Consider the following 23751-nt stretch of genomic DNA (forward strand, 5'->3'; position numbering starts at 1 on the left):
GATTACTGTAATGCACTTTATTTTGGGGTGAGTCAGTCAACTATCTCGACTGCAGCTTGTGCAAAATGCAGCTGCACGTCCTTTAACTGCCACACGTAAATACAAGCACATCGCCCCAGTTTTATCTTCCCTTCACTGGCTGCCTGTGCATTTTAGGATCCATTTTAAACTTGTTATGTGGGATGTAGGTTTTCAACAGGACCCAGGCGCAGACAAAAAATAAAGTTCAACAAAGGGAGTTTTATTTAAAGCTAACTACAACAAAGACCAGAGAAGCGGGAGAACAAAAGGAGGGCTACTGAAAAACAGTGCCAGTCAAAAATGCAAAAGACAAAAGTACAAATAAACACAAAAGAAAGGAGGTCAAAACCAAACCTCAGGAAGATGGGAGGACAAGGAAACACGGAGGAAAAAGGAGGACGACGAGACGGTGGAAGACAGGTAATCACAAGGGGAGACGAGCAGGGAGACGAGCAGGGATTCACACGGGATTCACATGGGATTCACATGAACTGACAAAGACAGGGCTTAAATAGGGGAGAGACAGCACAGGTGAACACAATTAGGGAGGAGCTGGTAATCAGGAGGAGGGAACTGGGAGGAAGTAAAAACTGGCAGGGAGACATACAGGGAGGACAGGACTACAGAATAAGACAAGAGGGGCACAGCAACACTGAGGAAAAGAGGGAGGAAAGAGGGATCAGAGGAGGAGAAAGACTAATAACAGAAAATCATAACAAAAGATGAGGGAACAGAATAAACATGATGATCCACAACAGTACCGGCTTCCAGATGAAGCAAGGAGAGAGTCCAAACCAAGCCGGGAGGGTGGGGGGAGGACCGGAGGAGGGACAAAACAAAATAACAGTGACCAGAGTTCAAACAAGGGTGACCCAACGGGCAATAGTACAGAACAAAATCGCAGTTCAGGGTGGTCCAGGGGCAAACAGAGTCAGAATGGCCAGGAGGCAAAAAACAGCCGGGGTCTGGGCGGAAGCCCAACAAGGGCAGGGCAATGGGAGTAAGGGCCATTGGAGGAGGACTCATGGGCCCTCCAGGGTCTGGTCGGAAGACCAGCAGGTACAGGGAGGTGAACTCTCCAAGGTTGGGGAAGAAGGCCAGCAGAGATGAGGAGATGGACCCACAAGGGTCCGGGTGGAAGGTCACCAGAGATGGAGTAGCAGACCCTCCAGGGTCCGGGCGGAAGACCACCAGGGATGGAGATGTGAAGCCCCCTGGATCAGGGCGGAAGTTCGGGAGCGGTGGTCCACCAGGGTCTGGGCGAGGACTCAGAAGAGGAGGCCCACCAGGACCGGAGCTGGAGCTCGGGATCTGTGGATTGCCGGGGTCAGGACGAGGACTTGGGGACGGAGCCCCACCAGGACTCAGACAGGAAACTGGGGACGGAGCCCCACTAGGATTAGGATAGGAGACTGGGGACGGAACCCCACCAGGGTCAGGACTGGGACCCGGAACTGAGGGTTCATCAAGGCCTGGGCTGGAACCCAGGACGGAAGACCCTCTAGTGTTGAGGAAAGTCACCCCCACAGTCAGTGTCAATGCCACAAATGTTCCGAAGTATAAAAAAATCCAACGTCTTGATAGACAGTTCACATTGGGCAGCACAGGAAGGACCACCCTGTGACATCAAAAAAACGACAAAACTGCTTTTATTTGTTTTTAAATATGGAAATGGCATTGCCCCATTGTACCTCTCTGAGCTTCTCCTTCCTTACACACCTCATCGGGCTCTTAGGTCAGCTGACAAACTGCTACTGAGTGTACCTAAAAGTAATCGGAAGCTCAGAGGGGACCGGGCCAAAATTTTGGAACGACCTGCCTCTGCACATTAGACAGGCCTTCTCTGTACCTGTTTATAAATCTTTTCAAGACCAAACATCCAAGCACACACAGCGACTACAGACCAGTTGCTCTGACTTCACATGTGATGAAGTCTCTGGAGAGGCTGGTCCTGAAACACCTGCGTGCTGTTGTGGAACCATCGCTGGACCCCCTGCAGTTTGCTTACCAGCCCCGTATTGGAGTGGAGGATGCCATCATCTACCTGCTGCACAGAGCACACACCTACTTGGAGGAGGCAGGTAACACTGTTAGAATCATGTTCTTTGATTTTTCCAGTGCGTTTAACACCGTGCAGCCTGCCCTTTTGAATAGGAAGCTCCTGGACATGCAGGTAGAGACCCCACTGGTCACCTGGATCACTAACTATCTTACAGGTCGACCACAATTTGTGAGGCTGAGGAACACCGTCTTGGACATGATAGTGAGCAGCACGGGGGCACCCCAGGGCACAGTACTGTCTCCATTCCTGTTCACACTCTATACATCGGACTTCAGACACTGCTCACAGTCCTGCCACCTGCAGAAGTTCTCGGATGACTCTGCCATTGTGGGCTGTACCAGCAGAGGTCGGGAGGCGGAGTATATGAGTGTGGTGGACAGCTTTGTGGAGTGGTGCGGACAGAACCACCTGCAGCTGAATGTCACAAAGACAAGAGAGCTGGTGGTGGACTTCAGGAAGCACCAGACACTCCCTAACCCGGTCAGCATCAAGGGTACCAACGTGGACATTGTGGACAGCTACAAATACCTGGGTGTCCACATTGACCACAAACTGGACTGGTCCACAAATGCAGAGGCAATATACAGGAAGGGACAGAGTCGCCTGTATCTACTGAGGAGACTCAGGTCCTTTAACGTCTGCCAGACCATGCTGCAGATGTTTTACCACTCGGTGGTCTCCAGCGTCATCTTCTACGCTGTAGTGTGCTGGGGCAGCAGGATGAAGACGGCCGACACCAACAGACTCAACAAGCTCATCAGGAAGGCTGGCTCGGTATTGGGAGTGAAGCTGGAGTCTGTGGTGGAGGTGACAGAGAGGAGGATACTGAGGAAACTCCTCAGTATTCGTAACAACATGTCTCACCCCCTGCACGACACACTGCTGTCCTACAGGAGCACATTCAGCGGTAGACTCAGACTACCGAGGAGCAGCACAGAACGCCACAGGAGGTCCTTCCTGCCAGTGGCCATCAGACTGTATAACTCCTCCCCTTTCTGTAGGGAGAAGCGCTAGATAATCATGTCAGGCATCACTGTCATTCCCTCCACTTGTCTATATTTATGCTTACTTAGCACCTTACATCTCCATATTGTATCCATGTATCATATATTGTGCTCATACTGCGTACTGTACTCTTATTTTTGGATTATAGTGACACTTATACTCTGATACTCTGTACTTAACTGCATGTAATGCAACTTGATACCTCTGGCACAAGAATTTCCTTCGGGATTAATAAAGTTTTATCTTATCTTATCTTATCTTATCTTATCTTATCTTATCTTATCTTATCTTATCTTTTCTTAAAACGCACTTGTTCACATTGGCGTTTGGCACCACTTGAGATGTTGACATTTGACCTGATTTTATTTTATTTTATTTTATTTATTTTATTCTACTTTATTTTATTGAATTTTAATGTTTTTTTTTATTTTAACATATTTTAAATTAGTTTTAATATATTCTTTCATTTATTGTTTTTAGTTTATTCTATTGCTTTTTTAGATGGTTGTAGCACTTTGGTCAACCTGGTTGTTTTTAAAGTGCGTTGTAAATAAAGTTGCAGTTGCAGTATCATTGGGCTGTAATGAAATATAATGAAGAAAAAGATGGACAGATGGAGTGTTTCTGTCAGTCTTCTCCTCTGACCCACAGTTTTGTCACCATCTCATCCCACTCTTGGGCCGTGCTTTCTTCTTTGCTCCTCTCTCTCCCTCCCTGCTTCCTCTCCTTCTTTGTTGCCCTCTTTCTCTTCTGGTTAGTCAACCAGAGAAAGCCTCCTTCACACCAGTGAAGAATTTGCTGCAAAGTGAGTCCCCACACAGTGAAATGATGACAGTGGATTGATTCAGACTGCTGTCAGTGTCTTGTTAGATTGTCCTATGTGTGTGTGTGTGTGTGTTGACTGCATGTGAAATGCCTTTCCTCTGTTTTCTGACCCTGCTCTTCTCCGTCCTTTCCTTTTCCTTCCTGTTTTCCTGTGGTGGTCTCCTTCTGCTGCTCCTCTGCTCTGCTGTGATAGTAATGTTGACACTAAGGAACTCTGTGGTAAGTAGACTGTGCCCATACACACACACACACACACATACACATCCCAGCCTCCGTCCTCATTCCCTCACTTATCTATTATTAAAAAGTACTGCTCAGTTAAAATGCAATTATTTTCTTTTGGAATATATGGTGTTAATTCAGTCTCTTGTCAGTGTGAGTTATTTTGTGAACCTAATGTGTAAATCTTGATGTGTGTGTGTGTGTGTGACACAGACTACTTTGCCAAGCACATGGGAGACTATGAAGGAGTTTTGGCCTCATTGGAAACACTCAACCTTTCCATTCTCAAAGCTATGGACTTTACCAAAAAGGTAGGCGTGTATGTGTGTAGTGTGTATATGTGTGCACGCAGGATGTTGTTCTTCAGAATATTCACAAACAATTTTATTGCCTGGCATAATAATATAGCGGATTCTGTCTAATTTAAATAATGTGATGAACAACGTGGGTTTGCAAACAAACGACCTTCTGAGAGTCACTTCCGTGGTCAAGCTCTCCGAGGTCAAGCCAGCATTAAACTGGGTCTCTTTGCTAAGTGGTGAGAGTTCAGTTCACTGCTCTGACATGGATGTATTTTTTAATTTGACTGCTACTTGTTAATATTAAAATATTGTTTACAATTTACTGTATCAAGGTTTTGGCAAAGTTATTTTAAAAGTAAAATACTAAACAAGACTGCAGATGCTGTCAGAGTCATCAGTGTAATCTCTGTGTAGGTGGTGTTAAATTCATGTTAGCATCTGTACTAATTTTTGAATGTAAATTCTAAATACAGCTGAAATGTCTTAGCCATATTGTCAAACTCCTTTTTCCCTGTGTGTGTGTGTGATTCCCCAAACAGTGCAATCCATCCTGACTGCTCCTATACATCAGTTATAATTATGTGTGTGTTAGATGGTGTGTGTGTGTGTATGTGGCAGCTGGATAGCAGTAATGTGTTATCCTAGTTTTACCCATGTGCTATATATAGCAGCTGGTCCGCAGCCACTCTCATACCATGTTCATATGCTCTACCAGAGCGTGTGTGTGTATATCTCTATCCAGCAGCTCTGTCTTTATCTTTCTTTCAGCTGCAGGCATTCAGGAGCACTCTCTCTCTCTCACACACAACCTCAGGCCAGTTTCTCTCTAATGAGCAGCCATTGTTTAATCAATCAGTGGAGTGTCTCTCTTGTTCTGCTGCTGTATTGCCTGTGCTCTCTTTTCTCCTCACTCTCATTCATACCATCCTTTCCCTGCTACACACACTTTCACTCCCTCTGCTGTCTCTGATATCATTACATTGACTTTTGTAGGAAGAGAATGAGAGCTTCAACTGTACTTTAGTAGAGAATTGATCAGTTCACACAGTTAAATAACCAAACTGAAGCTTAGACTGCAGGGAGTCAAATATTGATGGGCTGTGTGTGTATGAGTGTGTTTTAAACCTTTAAGCCCTCCTTTCTGCAGAGGAAAAAGAGAGGGAGATGTAAAATGGAGGTCTAATAATCTTTTTTTTTAAAGTTCAAAATAGAACAAAATGCTTTAAGTTATTTCCCATCTAAAATGTCCTTTTAGATCAGAATTAAGCACTTAAATTTAACATTTAAAGCAGTTTCTGTACCAGCATTGTTATATAAATCAGTGTTTCCACTAAATGTCACCTTTGTTATTGTTGGTCAGTTTTTTGCTGCCACAGTAAATATGTCCTCAGGTCACCTAACATGAAGGTTACGTTTGGATAAAATAAAATGTAATTTGGACTGAAAATTTGGAGCACTGAGAGGGAGAAAGAAAAAGTGCTTTTCTAGTGATGCTAGTTGTCAGAAAATATTCTAAGCTTCCAGTGCCTAATTTCCAAAGTTTGGTCAGAAAACAATGAGGCTGGAAGTCCTTTATATTCTTACATGGACCAGAAGAGGAAAACCGCTAAGGGTCCATAGTCACATATAAATATTGTAGTTCAGCACATTTTTAAACTGTAATCTAAGATGCACCGTTTTACCCAGGAGTGACAGACAGGGAGCGAGTTTCCTTCTATATTGATCATTCCTTTGTTTTTCAGTCACTTCATTTGAACTGCTTGTGTATGCTGATCAACACAAGCAGACAAATCAGCACAGATTCATGGTGAACTGTTACCTGTTGTGCAGCTTTTTTGCAGCTTTTTGGAGGCTTTGAGTAATCTGTTTGTAACCTGTTTAATCTGATCTGTTTTGTGAAGTCTGTCTCTAAAATCTGACAGTCCAGCTGATGGTCTCATTGGGAATAAGGTATTATATTTTGTTCTAATAATCTGTTAGTGTAGTACCACCATGAGGTTGACAACTGAATGGAACTGTTTAATTTTCAGTTTTGTATTTGTCATCATTGCTTAAAATAAATGAGTTATTATTGAATCTCTCAGTAATAGTTGTTGAGTTGAGCCTTTACTTCTTTAGGTAAAATAGATGTTGAAATCCACCAGAATGCAGGAAATGCTTCATTAAAAATTTTCTGGGGGAGGACCACCAGACCCCCCTCCCCCCCAGGTGCCCCCTACAATATTTTTACAGTGTCTAAATTCAACTTAACACATTATCTTCATACTTCCTAAATGTACAGCTTGAATTATGGCTTTGTTGGTATAGGCTCCACCCCTCCTTTATCCCCTCTATGAATATGGGTTGGTTCGATTCAACCAGTTATTGTAAAGTGTGTTTCTGTATGGTGTTCCAAATTCATGCTCCATGTGCCCCTTTTTCATTTTGAGCACCCGCCCGTCCAAAGGTCTCTGCACGTCCCTGTACTGTTGTAGCATTAATATGATTCAGTATGATGTGTATAAAAATAGGAGAGAAGCTTGTTGCAGATGAGATACATTTACCTGTGTTTAATGTTGTGAAAAGTTTAATTTCAACCCAAACCATGATTGTATCACACACCTGAAAAAAACAGCTGATCATTCTATGCAAAAATCGAGACTTTTATATGTCAGTACACGGACCCTGTTTGCTCTCTTTGAGGGTTAATCTGTGTCTGTACTTTCTTATCCACACAATACATAAGTATGTCTTTGAAGGGATTGTTAGGCCCTTTCACTCAGAGATCATTTGCTCATTCACAAACAAACAAAGAAGCTTTAATGCCGCCACAGTGCACACTTTCACAGTGCATGTTGGTGTCCTCTAATCAGAGGTTTTTGTTGGGTTTTCCTAACGAGAGGATCCAGAAGCAGAACAGAGGCAGAGGGTTGCTTAAGTTCAGTTTAATGAGAAAAGAAATAACAAAAGGCGAATCCAAAAGGGATCAGTTCACAAAAGGCTATGCTGTTCGGCGTGGCTGGCTAGGAGCTGGCTGGAGGAGCAGTCAAACAGGTTGGTTTCCTGGCAAAGAGAAAGAGGGAAACAGTCACTGAAAAAGGCTGAGAATGCTCAGATCCACGATGAGGAGAATTAGTTCTCAGGAAAAGCTGTAACTGACGAGTTACCAACTACGTAGACAATCCAGCGTCGAAGCAGAGAAGAGCTCTGGTATAAGTAGAGAGCAGAGATGAAACGAGGTGCAGGTGTGCCAACCTCCAGCCAGCAGGTAACCACGCCCAGCACTTCTGAGGAGAGACATGCCTCCAAGAGGAGGGAGAAAAACAGAAGTCAACACAATCATGACAACAAATAAGACCCAATCCCCATATCATAACAGTACCCCCCCCCCCCCCCTTAACGAACGCCTCCTGGCGTCCGACCAGGCTTGTCAGGATGCTTAGCATAAAAAGCCCTCAATAGTGCAGGACTGAGGATGAGCTTGCGGGAGATCCAGGAACACTCCTCTGGACCATACCCCTCCCAATCAACAAGGTACTGGAAGCCCCTACCACGGCGTCGAACATCCAGAATCTCTTTGACCGAGTAGGCAGGGTGTCCATCAATCAGCCGAGGCGGAGGGGGCAGGGGATCAGAGGGAGGGCAGAGTTCACTAGAGCAGAAGGGTTTGAGCAGGGAGACGTGGAAGGTGGGGTGGACCCGGAGGGAGGGGGGCAACTTAAGGTGAACAGAAGTGGGATTGATGACTTTGTCAATGACATACGGTCCAATGAAGCGTGGAGCCAGCTTGCGTGATGCCACCTGGAGGGGCAGGTCGCGGGAAGAGAGCCAAACCTTCTGTCCCGGCTGGTAATCCGGGGCTGGCTGCCGAGACTGATTGGCTCTTAACTGGCTACGGGTGGAAGCACGGAGCAGAGCAGCTCTAGCGGTGCGCCAGACTCCTCGACAGCGGCGAACATGGGCCCGGACAGAGGGCACAGCCGTGTCCTCCTCCTGAGCGGGGAAAAGGGGAGGTTGGAAACCATTAGACACCATGAAAGGTGACATACCTGTTGAGGAGTTGGTGAGTGAGTTATGGGCGTACTCCACCCACGCTAACTGAGAGCTCCAGGAAGCCGGATTGCGGGCAGTGACGCAGCGCAGGGCTGTCTCCAGGCTCTGATTGGCCTGCTCCGTCTGGCCATTAGACTGGGGGTGGTAACCAGAGGAGAGGCTGGGGGTAGCGCCAATCTGTCTGCAGAAGGCTGTCCATACCTGGGAGGCAAATTGAGGACCCCGGTCTGAAACAATGTCCACAGGCAACCCATGAAGGCGGAAAACGTGTTGAGTGAGCAGGTTGACAGTCTACAGGGCCGAAGGGAGCTTAGGAAGGGGAATAAAATGGACACACCTAGAGAAACGATCCACAACAGTTAGTATAGTGGTGTTACCGCCTGAAGGGGGCAATCCAGTGACGAAATCCAAGGCTATGTGAGACCAGGGGCGACGAGGTATGGACAGGGGATGGAGAAGACCAGAAGGTGCATGATGGGAAGGTTTGCTGCGGGCACAGACAGAGCAGGCATTAATAAACTCACGGATCTCTTGGGACATCTTCGGCCACCAGAAGCGTTGCTGGATGAAGTGGAGGGTCCGGCGAACTCCAGGATGACAGCTTAATTTAGAGGAGTGTCCCCACAGAAGCACTTGGGAACGCAGGTGGTTGGGAACGAAGAGCCATTTAGGAGGGCAATTGTGAGGAGGAGGATGGCCAACCAGAGAATCCTTGACAGTAGTCTCTATGTCCAGAGTAGCAGCACCGACAACGCAGGAAGGGGGGAGGATGCAAGGCACCTCAGGGTTGGGAGGGTCTGGTGAGAACTGCCTGGAGAGAGCATCAGCCTTAGTGTTTTGTGAACCAGGGCGGTAGGTCAGGGTAAAGTTGAACCGACTGAGGAATAGAGCCCATCGAGCCTGGCGGGAATTGAGGCGCTTAGCAGAGCAGATGTAGGAAAGGTTCTTGTGGTCAGTCCAAATCAAAAAGGGAACCTCAGCTCCCTCCAGCCAGTGGCGCCACTCCTGGAGAGCCAGGACCACCGCCAACAGCTCCCTGTTACCCACGTCGTAATTCTTTTCAGCAGGGGACAGGCGACGGGAAAAATAGGCGCAGGGATGAACCTTGTGATCCTCTGAACTCCGCTGGGAGAGGACCGCGCCTACTCCAGTCTCCGAAGCATCAACCTCGACAATAAACTGGCGAGAAGAGTCAGGGTGGATGAGAATGGGTGCAGTAGAAAACAGAGTCTTCAGGTTAGAAAAGGCCGTCTGGGCCTCCTCTGTCCAGAGGAAGGGCTTAGCAGGGGAGGTTAGGCTGGTGAGGGGAGCTGCCACTCTACTATAATTTCTAATGAACCTTCTGTAGAAGTTGGCAAAGCCCACGAATTGTTGTAGCTTTCTCCGGGTCTGAGGAATTGGCCACTCCACGACAGCTTTAATCTTGGCAGGATCAGGGATGAGTTGGCCTGTGGCGATGATGAAACCTAGGAAAGAGATCTTGGGCACGTGAAACTCACATTTCTCCCCTTTAACAAACAGTCTGTTCTCAAGGAGGTGTTGGAGAACCTGGCGAACATGGAGGACGTGTTCAGACAGAGAGGGGGAGAAAATCAATATGTCCTCCAGGTAGACAAAAACACAGCGGTTGAGCTTGTCTCTGAGAATGTGAGGGCCTGGAAAACAGCAGGGGCATTAGTCAATCCAAATGGCATGACGAGATATTCAAAATGTCCTAGAGGAGTGTTGAATGCTGCCTTCTATTCGTCTCCCTCCTTAATGCGAACCAGGTGGTAGGCTGACCTGAGGTCGAGTTTGCTAAAGATCTTAGCATCATGGAATGGCTCAAAGGAGGGATCTATGAGGGGAAGAGGATATTTATTCTTCACAGTGATATTGTTCAACTCACGATAATCGATGCAGGGTCGGAGGGATCCGTCCTTCTTTCCCACGAAGAAGAAACCAGCACCGACAGGGGAGGAGGAAGGTCGGATGAGGCCTGCAGCCAAGGATTCCGTGATGTACCTCTCCATGGAGTCTCTCTCTGGCCTAGAGAGTTTATAGAGCTTGCTTGAAGGTAGGGTGGCTCCAGGTAGAAGGTCGATCGGGCAATCATAGGGTCGATGAGGGGGGAGCGAGGTAGCCTTAGCCTTACAGAACACTGTGGCGAGATCGTGGTATTCAGGGGGCACAGAGGATAGGTCAGGTGGTTCAGAGACAGCAGGGGGAGGAGAATGAGCGGGAGGACTTGCAGCTTGGAGACAGTTAGCCAGACAGTAGGGGCTCCAGTTTAGAATAGCCAATTCATCCCACCCAGACTCAACAGCTAGGACGCGAAAATCTACAGAGTAGGCCGCAACTGAGCGTGAACCCTGACGGAGATCGAGCAGGCGTATAACTGCCTCTTGGCCCTGCAAAAGGTGGTCAAAAATCTTACGCATCTCTGCCAGGAAGGAGGGGTAAGAGCGAAGGACAGGTGAATCACTCTGCCAGAGGGCAGTAGCCCATTGACTAGCCTTGCCCCACAGTAAATTAACCATATAGGCTACCTTAGCCTCATCTGAAACATAGGAAGATGGCCGCTGACTAAAAACCATAGAGCACTGAATTGGTTACACGACCCTACATCACACACAAAAGGCTATGCTGTTTGGCTGGCTAGGAGCTGGCTGGAGGAGCAGTCAAACAGGTTGGTTTCCTGGCAAAGAGAAAGAGGGAAACAGTCCACAGATCCACGATGAGGAGAATTAGTTCTCAGGAAAAGCTGTAACTGACGAGTTACCAACTACGTAGACAATCCAGCGTCGAAGCAGAGAAGAGCTCTGGTATAAGTAGAGAGCAGAGATGAAACGAGGTGCAGGTGTGCCAACCTCCAGCCAGCAGGTAACCACGCCCAGCACTTCTGAGGAGAGACATGCCTCCAAGAGGAGGGAGAAAAATAGAAGTCAACACAATCATGACAACAAATAAGACCCAATCCCCATATCATAACAGTTTTGTTGCATCAGTCGATGTCTCATGTACCACTCTGTGCAACCGTGCCCCGATGTTCCACCTCTATACCTTTCCACAAAACAATGTGCGGGCAAAAAAAGGTGCAAACAATCCCGTCTTAAATAGGTGGAGTGAAAGGGGCTGTTGGCCTGCTGTTGACTTCTTCTGACATTTGTGTGTGAGGGCTAGTTGCAGATGGGGTAGACCCAATTTTAGCCTCTTACTCGAAATCACTCACCACATCATTTGAGCTACACTTCGAATGTTTCATGCTTTGGCAGTTCTGGTTTGTGATGGAAAGCTCCTCATCAGAGGTCTGAGTGGGCTGTCTATGTGCTGATCCACTCAGGCAGCCACTGGACTGGTGGTAATCACTGCACATCTAAAACTGCAGTGTTTATTTTTCTCCCTTCTTCTGTGACCATCTCCATTTAGGTTGTTTCTAATGTACTAATCGGTACCTTGAAGTAAAAATTAAATGGGCTGTATTTATTTTAAAAAAAAGCAGGTCAACATCCATGTAAAAACTGTAGAAAACCTGTAATTTGCAGCAGATGTGAGGAGGCGGAGTGGGTGGAGCTAAAAGACAGAGCGTGATATTACTTTGAGCAGAATGCTGCAGCCTGAGGTCTGGCCTTTTAGAGCCCAGTGAGAATTGATTAGCTCTCCATCCACCTCAATGAATATAGACATAGCGGAAGAATGAGCAGAATAGAAAGGCAGACTCTATACTCTGCATTTTCTCACTGTAGAGTACAAGGTGCTTTTTTTTCTTTTTCTTCATTGGCACCTAAGGGAGGTTTGCAGTAAGAATGAAATGGGTCTCCTTATTATTCAGCTAAAATTTATACCTCAACGATATTGGGTCAGCACTGCTGTTAAAACCTTGCCAAGTCTTTGCGATGTAGGATAAGATAAGAATAAATAAAATCACAGACAGGTCGCTCCTGGAATAAAGTACTGTATGCCACTGCAGCGCCTTTTTTTTCATTTTTCGCGCGTTCCAAGGGGAAAAAGTTTGATACCTGCAGCTGTAAACGAACTGTTAGAAAACAGAGGGATGGGCTTCGTCCCCCCCTTACTGCTCCCAAAGGGACAATCAACCCACTAATAATTCATGCAAATGTGTTATTTCCATTCACATCATGCACTATTCATTATTTTGACTGTCAAGGTATCAATTAGTAGAAGCTGCCTGCCTAAGAAAGCTCTCCAGTTTCTGCACATGAGCTGATCATGAAGTAATTAATAGTGATTAATAAACTCAAATCACCTCTGACCTCATATCAGATCAGTGCTAATTATCCTGCCATAATGATAAGGAAGCAGAGGAGTTAAATTAGATAAGTTAGAAAATGCTTAAACAGCTATAGAGATGGCTATACTTATAAAATACCTGTTCTATTTACCAATTTTAATGTCACACTAAGTCACATTATTTTCTCCATTAGCTTTGGGTATATGTTTCTTTTGGGGATCATGAAGTTTGTGTCTTCAGATGCTTCTGCAGCCTCATCCAAATAAACTGCTGCAGACAGTGACGGTGCCAGTGTAGACCTGCCCAGTATGAAGCAGGTCTCACCAGCTGCCAGTACTAGACTCCTGGCTGGGATCATGTCTGTCTTTTTTCCGATTTGTGTAAAACATCCTGATTGTATAAATGGCCCTCTAAGAGAGAAGAAGAAGAAACCTCTATTAGTCCCACAATGGGGAAATTGCTTAAGGCAGCCCAGCAAAGAGCGCCATACACCAGTGAATACACTGGAGGCTATGCGGGTAAAGTGCCTTGCCCAAGGACACACAACAGTGACTAGGGAGGAGTTGGGATCGAACCACCAACCTTCTGGTTAGTTGTTTACATAGACTGGCAAGCATGTGAAAAATGCAAAGGTTGGTGCAACACCTTTAAGATGAAGTGTTCACTGTCATTACTGTTTTCCATGTGGACCTTTGCTAGACAGCTGAAAGAAAGAAAGAAAGTGAGAAGGCTCACTGCTAAAATCTGCCGTTTCCCTTTAAATCAAAGTACTGTATTTTCCGGACTATAAGTCACACTTTTTTCATCCTTTGGTTGGGTATGCAACTTATACTCTGGTATAAATCCTCTAGCCTATAGGAGCATCACCATCCAGACCTAATGTGACTCATGATCTCTTCACATCCCCTAATGAGTCAAAGCTGGAGAGTCTCCCATGTGAGTTGGTCTGGCAGACTTTATTGTTCTATGAAAGCTAATATATTTAGGGCCTGAGCACAAAACGTGCAAGAGCCCTATTGAAATGCAAGCGTTTATTATTACTATTAGGGCCTGAGCACTGAAAGGTGCAAGAGCCCTATTGAAATGCAAGTGCCTATTATTTGTTATTTTTCTTCAGACTGGTCAGGTTCACAAAAAATGGCGACCTGTAACTGTCGCCGTAACGGTGACTTGCGAAATGGCTCTGCAGCGCCCCCTAGAATTTGAAAATATTTAGCGTAACAGCTACGGCAATGAAATTGGTACGCTGATGCATCGCCTTATGCCAGGAAACATGCCTTTGGAAAAAAATACCCCCCACCTACACGGTGTCGGCCATCTTGGAATAACCTCGCCATGTTCCAATTTGCACACCCCGCATTTTTGCGAACTTCTCCTAGGGCAGGGTTCGCCAACCTTCAGCATTAAAAGAGCCATTTGGGCTGGTTTCCCACTGAATAAAGCACACTCGGAGCCACAAACCCCTAACTACTAATCTACACCTATTTGATCACTAAATTGAAGGTAATATTAATCTATATATAGGCCTAATATAGATAGATATAGATAATATTTATCTGAACAAAAAATGCCAGTTTGTTATTTTGATTATTTTGTGCCTGAATATGAAACGTTAGTTCAGGGTCTGATATAAAAATATGTATTTTCAGAATAACAGCTTGTGTAATTATTTCTTTCACCTCGTTAATGTGAGTTCTGCTCTGGAACTTCACTCCACAGCGTATCGTATCTATTTCAGGGCTGTAAGACGTCACTTTGATTTTCACGAAGGACTGAGCTCTCATCTGGGAGGCTTGAGCAATGTTTACTTTTAATGTAGTTCATGATGGAAAACACCAGCTCGCACAAGTATGAGTATCCAAAGATCGACAGGGCTCCAAATGCATAGGCTACTTTTCCATGTTCATATAAGCATCAGGAATGTCATTTCATGTAGGCTGTCGAACAAGAGTTTGTCCAGTGTCACAGTTGCTGCGCACAGGACGCCACCGTGATGCATATTTTGACAAAATATTAAAAGTTTTATTTTAATATTACAAGAGCATCTCAATCTCCAAAGAAACAACTATTACTAAAAACTACATGAATAAAATAAAATACATTTAAATTAAACAGCCATTATTTATTCAGATTATTATTATTTTTTTCTAAAAATGAGCTCGCCGCCTGGAAGCCACAACAGAGGGATGAAAGAGCCTCATACGGCTCCGGAGCCGCAGGTTGCCGACCCCTGTCCTAGGGGAATTGCTTGATACGGCTGAAAATTGGTGCACTTGCCCTTAAGGGCTTAGGGACCAAAAGTTATCAAAAACGCACCACTTCATCATATTTGTCATACTTCGTCAACGCACAGCAAATAGATGTTTTTGTGGCTGTATCTCCCTCATACTTCATCCTTTGTGGATGAAACTTTACAGTCATGCTGAACATCTGAATCTGCACACGCTGATATGTTACAGTCACCGCGCCACCTACTGGCCGGAGAATCGTCTTTTCTATGTGTGTGTTTTGGTGTACTCGTCTGGCATGCAGACCACAGCTCATGTTGGTACCGGGGGGAGAGAGGTTGTGGGACGATAGGGGAGGCGGCGGCTGCTGGTCCCGCTGACCGCAAGGACTGCGTGGGCCCGTCATCGTTGCTTGCAGATTTAATCAGATATAGTCTTTTTCCTAAAGTGCTTGACGCAACCCTATTTTAAAATAGCAGCTGTAGAGCATACAGAAATTGGAAATCCAGAAGACATCATCATCATTGTCAACCCCCCTGAGCTCCTTCTTGACAAATCAGGTGAACAGCTGACTGAGACCAGAATAGAAACACCCCAAAAAGCTTCACACTTCTAGCATTGAAATCCACCTCTGCCCCGCACCTTGATTGCCTCTTTCTCACTGGAGCTTATGACAACATGCATGACCTCAAGTTCTTAAGTTCCTATGGTGACAGTTGCTATGGTGTCCCAGTACATTGGTGACAGTTGTCATGGATACAGGGTGAGTGGTTGCGCCAGTTTGTCAGGACAAGACATCGGCCATCTAAGTTTGGCAGACTTTTATCTCTGGGAGCAGATCTCACTCGTGTCGTCTCCCGGGATCAGATGCAGGACAGGCTGTGAGCTTCATTCAGTGCTACACTTAGGCCCCGAATTTGGTGATTATCATCAGAAATGTCATCTGTGAAGTAGAGGAAGCAGTGAAGAAACATTCAGGAGAAAACTGTAGAAAAGGAAAAGATACTAGTGAGTTTGTTATGCACAGAATATTTATATGAAATCTCCTAATGCATGTGGGCAGTTTAACATATTCCCAGGTGACGTCTCTGAATGCCACAATTAAGAGAGAGAACAAATCTGCAGGGATGGAGCAAATGTGTTGAAATGCTTCAAACCCAGTGTTCTTTCAACTGTTTATTTTGCTGTCTGTGTGAAAGCTTTTATGACACTATCGGAGACAGAAGTGGTTCCAGAAAACAATTTTAATTGGCTCTCCAGCAGGTGGAAATATGTAACATCCCCTCCCATGAGGTGTGTGCATGTGAGGTGATGAAAGCTGAAGCAGGCGACAAAAAGAAAAGCAGCAGAATTCATTAAATCTCCTGTCCCTGTCTGTCCTGTATAAATGCTGTGTTTAATTAGCCACTCTCATTAGCACTTTATTTTTTCAAGCTTTCACAGAGCAGGCCCCCACACTCACTGACAAGTCACACACACATAAACACAAAAAATCTTATTAAGCCTGTCTTTTTAAAATAAAATCTGTTGAGGAAATTGTTGCGTGCCTGTGAGAGACAGTTTTTTAGCTGCTTTTTCTCTGACTCCTCCTCCTCATCATCTCCTCTTCCTCTCCTCTAACCTTCTCTCCCCTTTCATCTATGCCTCTATTGTCTTCTTCCACAAAAGTTGAGCATACAATGAAACAGAATCGCTAATGATATGGCCAAGCAGTACTAATTGTTTCGATTAGTAACAATTAGTTACTTACCTTACTTACCACCAAGTAAGTAAGTAAGGACAGGTAAGTAATCGGACAGGTAAGTAATTACAGGACAGGTAATTACAAGTAATTAGGGACAGGTAAGTAATTACTTACTTACCTGTCTCAGTGACGCACACACTCAGTGACAAACTGGCTCAACCACTCACCCTGTATCCATGACAACTGTCACCATGTGCTGGGACACCATAGCAACTGTCACCATAGGAACTTAAGAACTTGAGGTCATGCATGTTGTCATAAGCTCCAGTGAGAAACTCACTTTCACACTGTGAAAGTGCAATCAAGATGCGGGGCAGAGGTGGATTTCAATGCTAGAAGTGTGAAGCTTTTTGGGGTGTTTCTATTCTGGTCTCAGTCAGCTGTTCACCTGATTTGTCAAGAAGGAGCTCAGGGGGGTTGACAATGATGATGATATCTTCTGGATTTCCAATTTCTGTATGCTCTACAGCTGGTATTTTAAAATAGGGTTGCGTCAAGCACTTTAGGAAAAAGACTATATCTGATTAAAGCTGCAAGCAATGATGACTGGCCCTCGCAGTCCTTGCGGTCAGCGGGACCAGCAGCCGCCGCCTCCCCTAAGTAATTACTTACTTACCTGTAAGTAATTACTTACTTACCTGTCCGCAACAGGCAACCACCTTCCCTTTTTATCCTCTTCATCTGTCTGGCTTCGGTCTCGAGGTGAGGACACAGATGCAGAACAGGAGCGGGTTACGGTTTAACAAAAATACTTTATTTCCTTAACAAAAGAGAACTCCTTCAACAGAGTCAGTAAAAAAGTCAAAGGGAGATTTCCTTAGCACAAGGTTCCACAATTAGCTCTGTAATTCAAGGTTTTACCATAGCTTGGAGTCATTCAAAGCGAAGGCTGGCAAGGCTCAGGTAGACAACACGAACCCACAGGGAAACAGAACAAACTGACACCGAGTGAAGGGAAGACAGACTAGATATACAAGGGAGGCTTGGAGACAATGAGACACAGGTGGCACACATTAGGGAGGAGCAGGTAATCCCCGGGAGGCGGAGGGAGCACACGAGGAAGGGGAAGTCAAGACACCTGGAACGAGAGGGAGGTCAGTGCTTTCAAAATAAAACAGGAAGTAAATACAAAAACAGAAAATAAAGCCAGAATCAGGATAACAGAACAAAATACCAAAATAAAAGCCCTGGCTCAAACCTGACTCCTGACATCATCCTCCATCCATTAAGGTGAAGCGGATCACGAGGGAAGAAGAGGCCGTTTTAGTCTGTACACAATAACATTGCACACAATGTGGGGAGTGAGATTGATAGAGGAGAATAGGAAGAGGAGAAAGGGCCGTGGGAACGAAATGAGGAGTGGAGTTGGTGAGGTTAGGGGGTGTGGTTAGGAGAGGGAAGAGGGATGAATGAACTGTCTAAAACTGGCTGGTTGGTACAGTAGACTGGTAGGGGCGGTTTGTGTGGTGTTCATCACTTATTCAGTAGAATTTAATGAGGCTTTGAGATGGAAATGCATATGTGCAGTATAGTAGGATGTAATGCAGACGTAGAGAAGCTTAAACTTTCACTTTGAGTGTGAGGTAATTCTTTGAAGCCTCGGGCTTAGGGGTTATCAGGCAAGTCAAAATATAACTGAATATATGAATGAAATCTCTGCATATAAACGAATCAGCTTTCTTTAGCCAATTAACTGGTCCATTAAGAAGAAAACCTCCCTGCCTTCCTACACTACAAACACTATGGAGTGACTTTGTAGGCCAACCAGCATCAGCACCAGCAGGAAACCATGATATCCTTGACAACAATTCAATTAAATGGGATTTTTTTCATTGGCTTTTGGATTAATGTACAATGTTAATTTTTTTATACAAATGACTACTACTTTATGATGATTTTTTATGATTTTTTAATGATTTTTAATTATTTTCTATCTAATAATATCATTCATATACAATTACCACAATTAATAAAAATTTTGTTTGTGATGCGATTACTTTATAAACTGCAGGTGTACTTAGAAATCACTGCATGTCCTCAGGTGATTTGAGTGCTGTGGACAGGCTGTGTGTCCCTCTGCTATGTGGCGGCAGTGTTCAGTCCAGGGAATTCCTGAAGAGATACACACATTTATTATACAGACATGTCTTCACATGATGTCAACCCACACACCAGGTTCATCCCTCAGCCTCTATTACCTGGTGACCAGGGTTACTGTTTCCCTGGCAACCAGAGGGGCAGAGGCTATAACCAGTAATGTTAAAGAAGTTAGAATCAGAGAGTGAGGTGAGGAGACAGAGGATTTAATAAAGAATTCAATAAGGGTAAGAGATATAGTAAAGAAAGTTTTAGGGAGTTGTAAAGCAGGAATAAATACAAAAGAAACAGAATTCAGGCAAGACAGGAGGAGCAAAGAGGCTGGGGAAAGGTGTAGGAGGAGGGGATGTAAGAGAAGAGGAGTTTGAGATAAACCAATAGGTCAGACTCAGTAAAGAAGAGGTCAGCAGCTCCGCTTCTTTCTCATTTCTATCATCACTGTCAAATGAGGAGGAAGCTGAAACTCATCACTGATTACATGGTTTCATTTCATTTTGCTTCTACTGCATTTTAAGCATGCTAATCAAAGGAGCTGAACATGTTGCCTTTGCCATTGTCATTACTAACTCAGAACACAGCTTCACAGAGCCATACATTGTCATACATTTTGAGTGTCTACAGAGTAGGAAGGTGGAAAATTTGGTGATACAGAGGGCCAGAGAAAACAGAAGATTGTCTGTGTTGTTCCCGAAAAATGACTAAAACTGGAGTACCCATAATACACAGGCACTTGTTACCTTCTATGCTGGTTGCTAATAACGTTAGTTAAAAGGCATGGCAGTGGGTTTATCACCATTAACACATAGGTAACAGATACTGATACTTTGAGTGGGCAAACATTTACGTATATACTTATATATACTTAAATATTTACGCATTTTTTTATGCTTCTGTTTTTTGCTTGTATAAGAAACCCTGCAAAGCCTGACATTAAGAAGTGTGTGACGAGCAGAAGAGGTTGCAGTCTGATGGTACATTTTATATCACCTGGATAGAGGAAGTGGGAGCAGGCTGCATGGTGGGAGGGGACACATTGTTCACTGGCGTGTAATTTCTGTCATGACATGACTGAGATCGGGTCACAAGGGAGCAAACGGTTACGCCACCCATACCCATCCCCCTGCCTGCATTGCTATGCACCAAACCCTGTCTCTGGGCTGCACTTTTTCTTTAAAATATAAGGCAAAAGGGGCGTTTGGGCACTTTTTACCACTGACTCATTTCGTTTCAATTGCCACATGTTTGCAGGAGCCCTGTTTCCTCTATTCAGCAGCTTTAGTCATTTAGCTTTGTGTTGGACCAGCAGCTCCCTTCAGCAGTACATGTGAATTCAATTGGTCCTACGCTTAGGCTTAAGAGCTACTGTAACTGTACTTTAACAGCAGCAGTTGTAAAGGTTATTGTACAGTCGATAATGGCACAGCCCCTTCTCCCTGTCTAAACTTATGAGGTGTTACTGTTAGAGCTTTCTTTTGCATGTGATCTACCGAGTATACAACTGACTGACTGACTGACAGTGACGTGAATAATTTGGGTTTGTGTGCAAGAAGAGAGTGTGTGTTCACAGCTGTGGAGTGAAGGAATGAGAAAGAGAGAGTCAGCATAGAGAGAAGCAGAAAACCCAACACTTTACACTCACTCTTCTTGCCTTTCTTCCCACTCTTCCACCCTCTTCTTTCTCCCCACCTCTGAACCTCCACCCTCTCTCTTTCTCTGTCTCTCTGTGGGCCAATGATGCTGGCATGTTATCTGAAGAGGCTTTGATGGCTTTGTAGGCTCGCCTTCTGTTTAGAAATAAACTCAGGCATGCTGCCTCCTGTTTACCACTTCCACACTTCCAGCAGTTAAATCTGTCCAATAAACCAAATGTTTGCTTTGGTAATATTGTTGTCTTTTTATAGATAAAAAATGAATGAGCCCTCCATCATGATGGAAGTCTCTCCTTTCATGTATGGAGCAGCTCTCATCCTGACTAGCTGTGTTTTACCTCTTTTCACAATTGTGATTTGCAATGGCCCAAGGTGACATATTGGTTATGTGTATTGTGTAAGATGAATACTTTGACATAAAAGTACTGAACTGTCTTTTAAATGGATGTCAAACCCTGTTTTTAACAAGGGTCAAAAGGAAGAGATGGGACTTGTCGTTTTACAAAAACTGCTAATTTAACCTAATCTGTGCTTCGGGTTTTTGCTTTTGTTTGATATTTGTTGTCTGTGTTTTTGTGTTAGAAGTACATTTGTATTTGTCTTTGTAGTTTAGAGTTAATTTCTCTATGGTAACTGTGCTGTGATGACAGTAAGAATCTAGGGTTCACTTTTGACTCCACCCTGCAGCAAAACAGTAGCCTGTTATTTTCTTTAATAGCTGCAGCATAAATAGTGGCCACAAAATCCCAGTGTAGAAGAGATGCTGATAGTGCAGTGTGTGTTTGTGTGTGTGTGTTCACCCTAAGGTTAGTGTCATGTTAATGGTGTGGAAGATTTCTCCAGGGGAGGAACAGTAGGTGGTCAGCCATCCTCATCCACCATTAGTGATCATCTACACACACACACACACGCTGTTGAACTCTCTGTGGTCAGTAAGTGTTGCAGCTGGGATGCAAGAAGATGCTAAGATAGAGGAGATGTTCAGACGAGAGTAAAAACTCAAGGAACAGACTGAATGTGTGCGTGCGTGCGTGTGTGCCTTTACAGAGCTATGAGAGTAGCAGAACTTCAGTCCAGTGAAAAGAGATGTTTAAAAGGAATATTTCCCTCCCTGTTAGAGATCTGCTGCTCAGATTTAATTTCCATACCGCTAAAATGGTGTTGCTTAGAGACATATTGACGGGGGTTGCTAGGATACCATTTTAATTGGTTGATGTGTGAAGCCGCCGCAGGGTTGTGGGGGTTTTAAGAGGTAGCGAACCAGCCGAGAAGCTTCCTGACACATCAAACCTCTGTTATCCTCGCAGATGGAGAACTACTGTCTGCTCTGCAGGGACGCTCCTGAAATAAAACTTGATACCACTAAGCTGTGAAATGAAAGCTGCAACATAAACAACCCTTATTGTTTGCCATGGCGAATAAGATCAAACACATGGAAAGTAATAAAAATTCTAAAAATAGGCAGCCGAGGAAGTCTCCAGAGAGAACACCTTGGCTGAGGTGTGGGCGTATAGAAGCTGTCTGAAGACCAGTTGAAAGGAAATGCAGGAACAGCAAACTGTTCACGGGCTACACGATGGAAACTACCAGCCTTTCTCTCCTCTCTTCTCTGTTTTGTCCTTTTATATACTGTATTACAGTAGTCCAACCCTGTCTTGCCACTCTTCATACCATGGTGTAGAGCAGGGCCGGCCCATGGCATAGACAGTATAGGCAAATGCTAAGGGCGCCGTACATCCAGGGGGCGCCAGAAATGGAGGAAGAAAAAAAGTGCAACTTCCACTATTCTTAAAACTAGTTGTTATAATGTCTTCAGAAAATAATACCCTCACATTAATTTAACTACATTGCAAAGCCTACTAAGTAGTAATAGTAATAACAACAATAATAATAATATAGCCTACTTTCTGAAGATGCCCCCTCTTCTTCTGAATAATGGACTTTACCTGCTACAAGGTGTTTTGATTGGTCAACAAGCCGCAACATGTCAAAACTTCCAGTCTGATGCCCAGGGGAGAAAACAAGGAAAGAAGAGGAGGAAAAATGCCACAAAGACAGAGGTAATGTTACTGTAAAGATTATGTCAATTATATTATTTTGCTGTTGCAGACGGATGATTGATAACGTTATTAACAATTAGCATAACATGGTTTGCTAATCAATAAATAGCCAGCGCTATCTGTTAGTTTTACTGTCAGCTAATGTTATGGACCAGCCTACTTGTTATGGAAAGTCATGTACCTCCCCATCACTCCTTCCTAAGGCAAACGTGTAAACATGAACACAACACATTTATTCAGCAGGTCTTATAAAGTTAATTTACATGGTTATCTGATGTTTTCCCAGCTTGTAATAGTCAATCAGAATGCTCATCACATCAGTGTTAAAGTGCACATCATTAATGTCACAGCATAACTTAGCATTCCCACATGCTAAATTATACTGCAGTTTACTGATTCTGCTAATTAGCATTTCACTGTTAAAACTGACATTGTTACTAATTTGTATATCAGATACAGTACACTGTATATTACACAGTATAGTCTGTATCATGCATGTAGGTCTAGGTTTTACATTTATATTATTTCATGTTATTTTATTCTTGAAATCATGTGTTTATTATTAGACTGCTGTCACATACTCCTCTTCTGTCTTCAGAGGCACTGCTGAGGTTCCTTCTCCTGTTACCTCCACCTCAGCAGCACCACCCAGCACTGATGCAGCAGCATCAAGCAGACTTTCTGTTGCTCCAGTAGTGGAAAGTGGAGCTGGCAGTCATGTACATTATCCTGGCAAAACAATCCTAAATGAACTGATAGAGTCCATCAGTTCTAAAATAGTAGAACACATTGTGACAGAGATCAAAACATCCAAATATTTCTCCATCATGTTAGACTGCACCCCTGATCTGAGTCATAAGGAGCAGCTCTCTGTCATAGTCAGGATAGTGTCACAAGAAGACATTCCTCAATTAAATTTCTTGGGTTTTCTTGTGGCAGAGCAGTCAACAGGAGAACATTTGTCATCTCTAGGCCTATATTGCATATTCAATTCAATTCAATTCAGTTTTATTTATATAGCGCATATTACAATCAGACAATGTCTCAAAGTGCTTCACAGGAACCCCCCTAAGAGCACTGTGGCAAGGAAAAACTCCCTTTAAGAGGAAGAAACCTTGAGCAGGACCCGTCAGCTTAAGGGGGAACCAGTCCTGCTGCTAGTCAGAGAGGATGAAGGAGAGAGAGAGAGAGGAAAGAGAGAGAGAGAGAAAGAGAGGAGCAAACATGATACAAACATGATACAGTACAGAGCAAACATGACAGCAAGATGAAA

General features: G+C 44.4%; 1 protein-coding gene across 1 annotated transcript in view; it reads left to right on the plus strand.

The window, feature by feature from the left end:
• Nucleotides 1–23751, plus strand: part of necab2 (N-terminal EF-hand calcium binding protein 2) — a 164666-nt gene that overhangs the window by 67500 nt on the left and 73415 nt on the right. The window contains exons 4-5 of the mRNA XM_028408298.1: nucleotides 4107–4132; nucleotides 4349–4446. Of these exons, the coding sequence (XP_028264099.1) occupies nucleotides 4107–4132; nucleotides 4349–4446 (124 nt within the window). The remainder of the gene's footprint in view (nucleotides 1–4106; nucleotides 4133–4348; nucleotides 4447–23751) is intronic.

Source organism: Parambassis ranga, chromosome 6, assembly GCF_900634625.1.
Source record: "Parambassis ranga chromosome 6, fParRan2.1, whole genome shotgun sequence".
NCBI classification, from domain to species: Eukaryota; Metazoa; Chordata; class Actinopteri; family Ambassidae; genus Parambassis; species Parambassis ranga.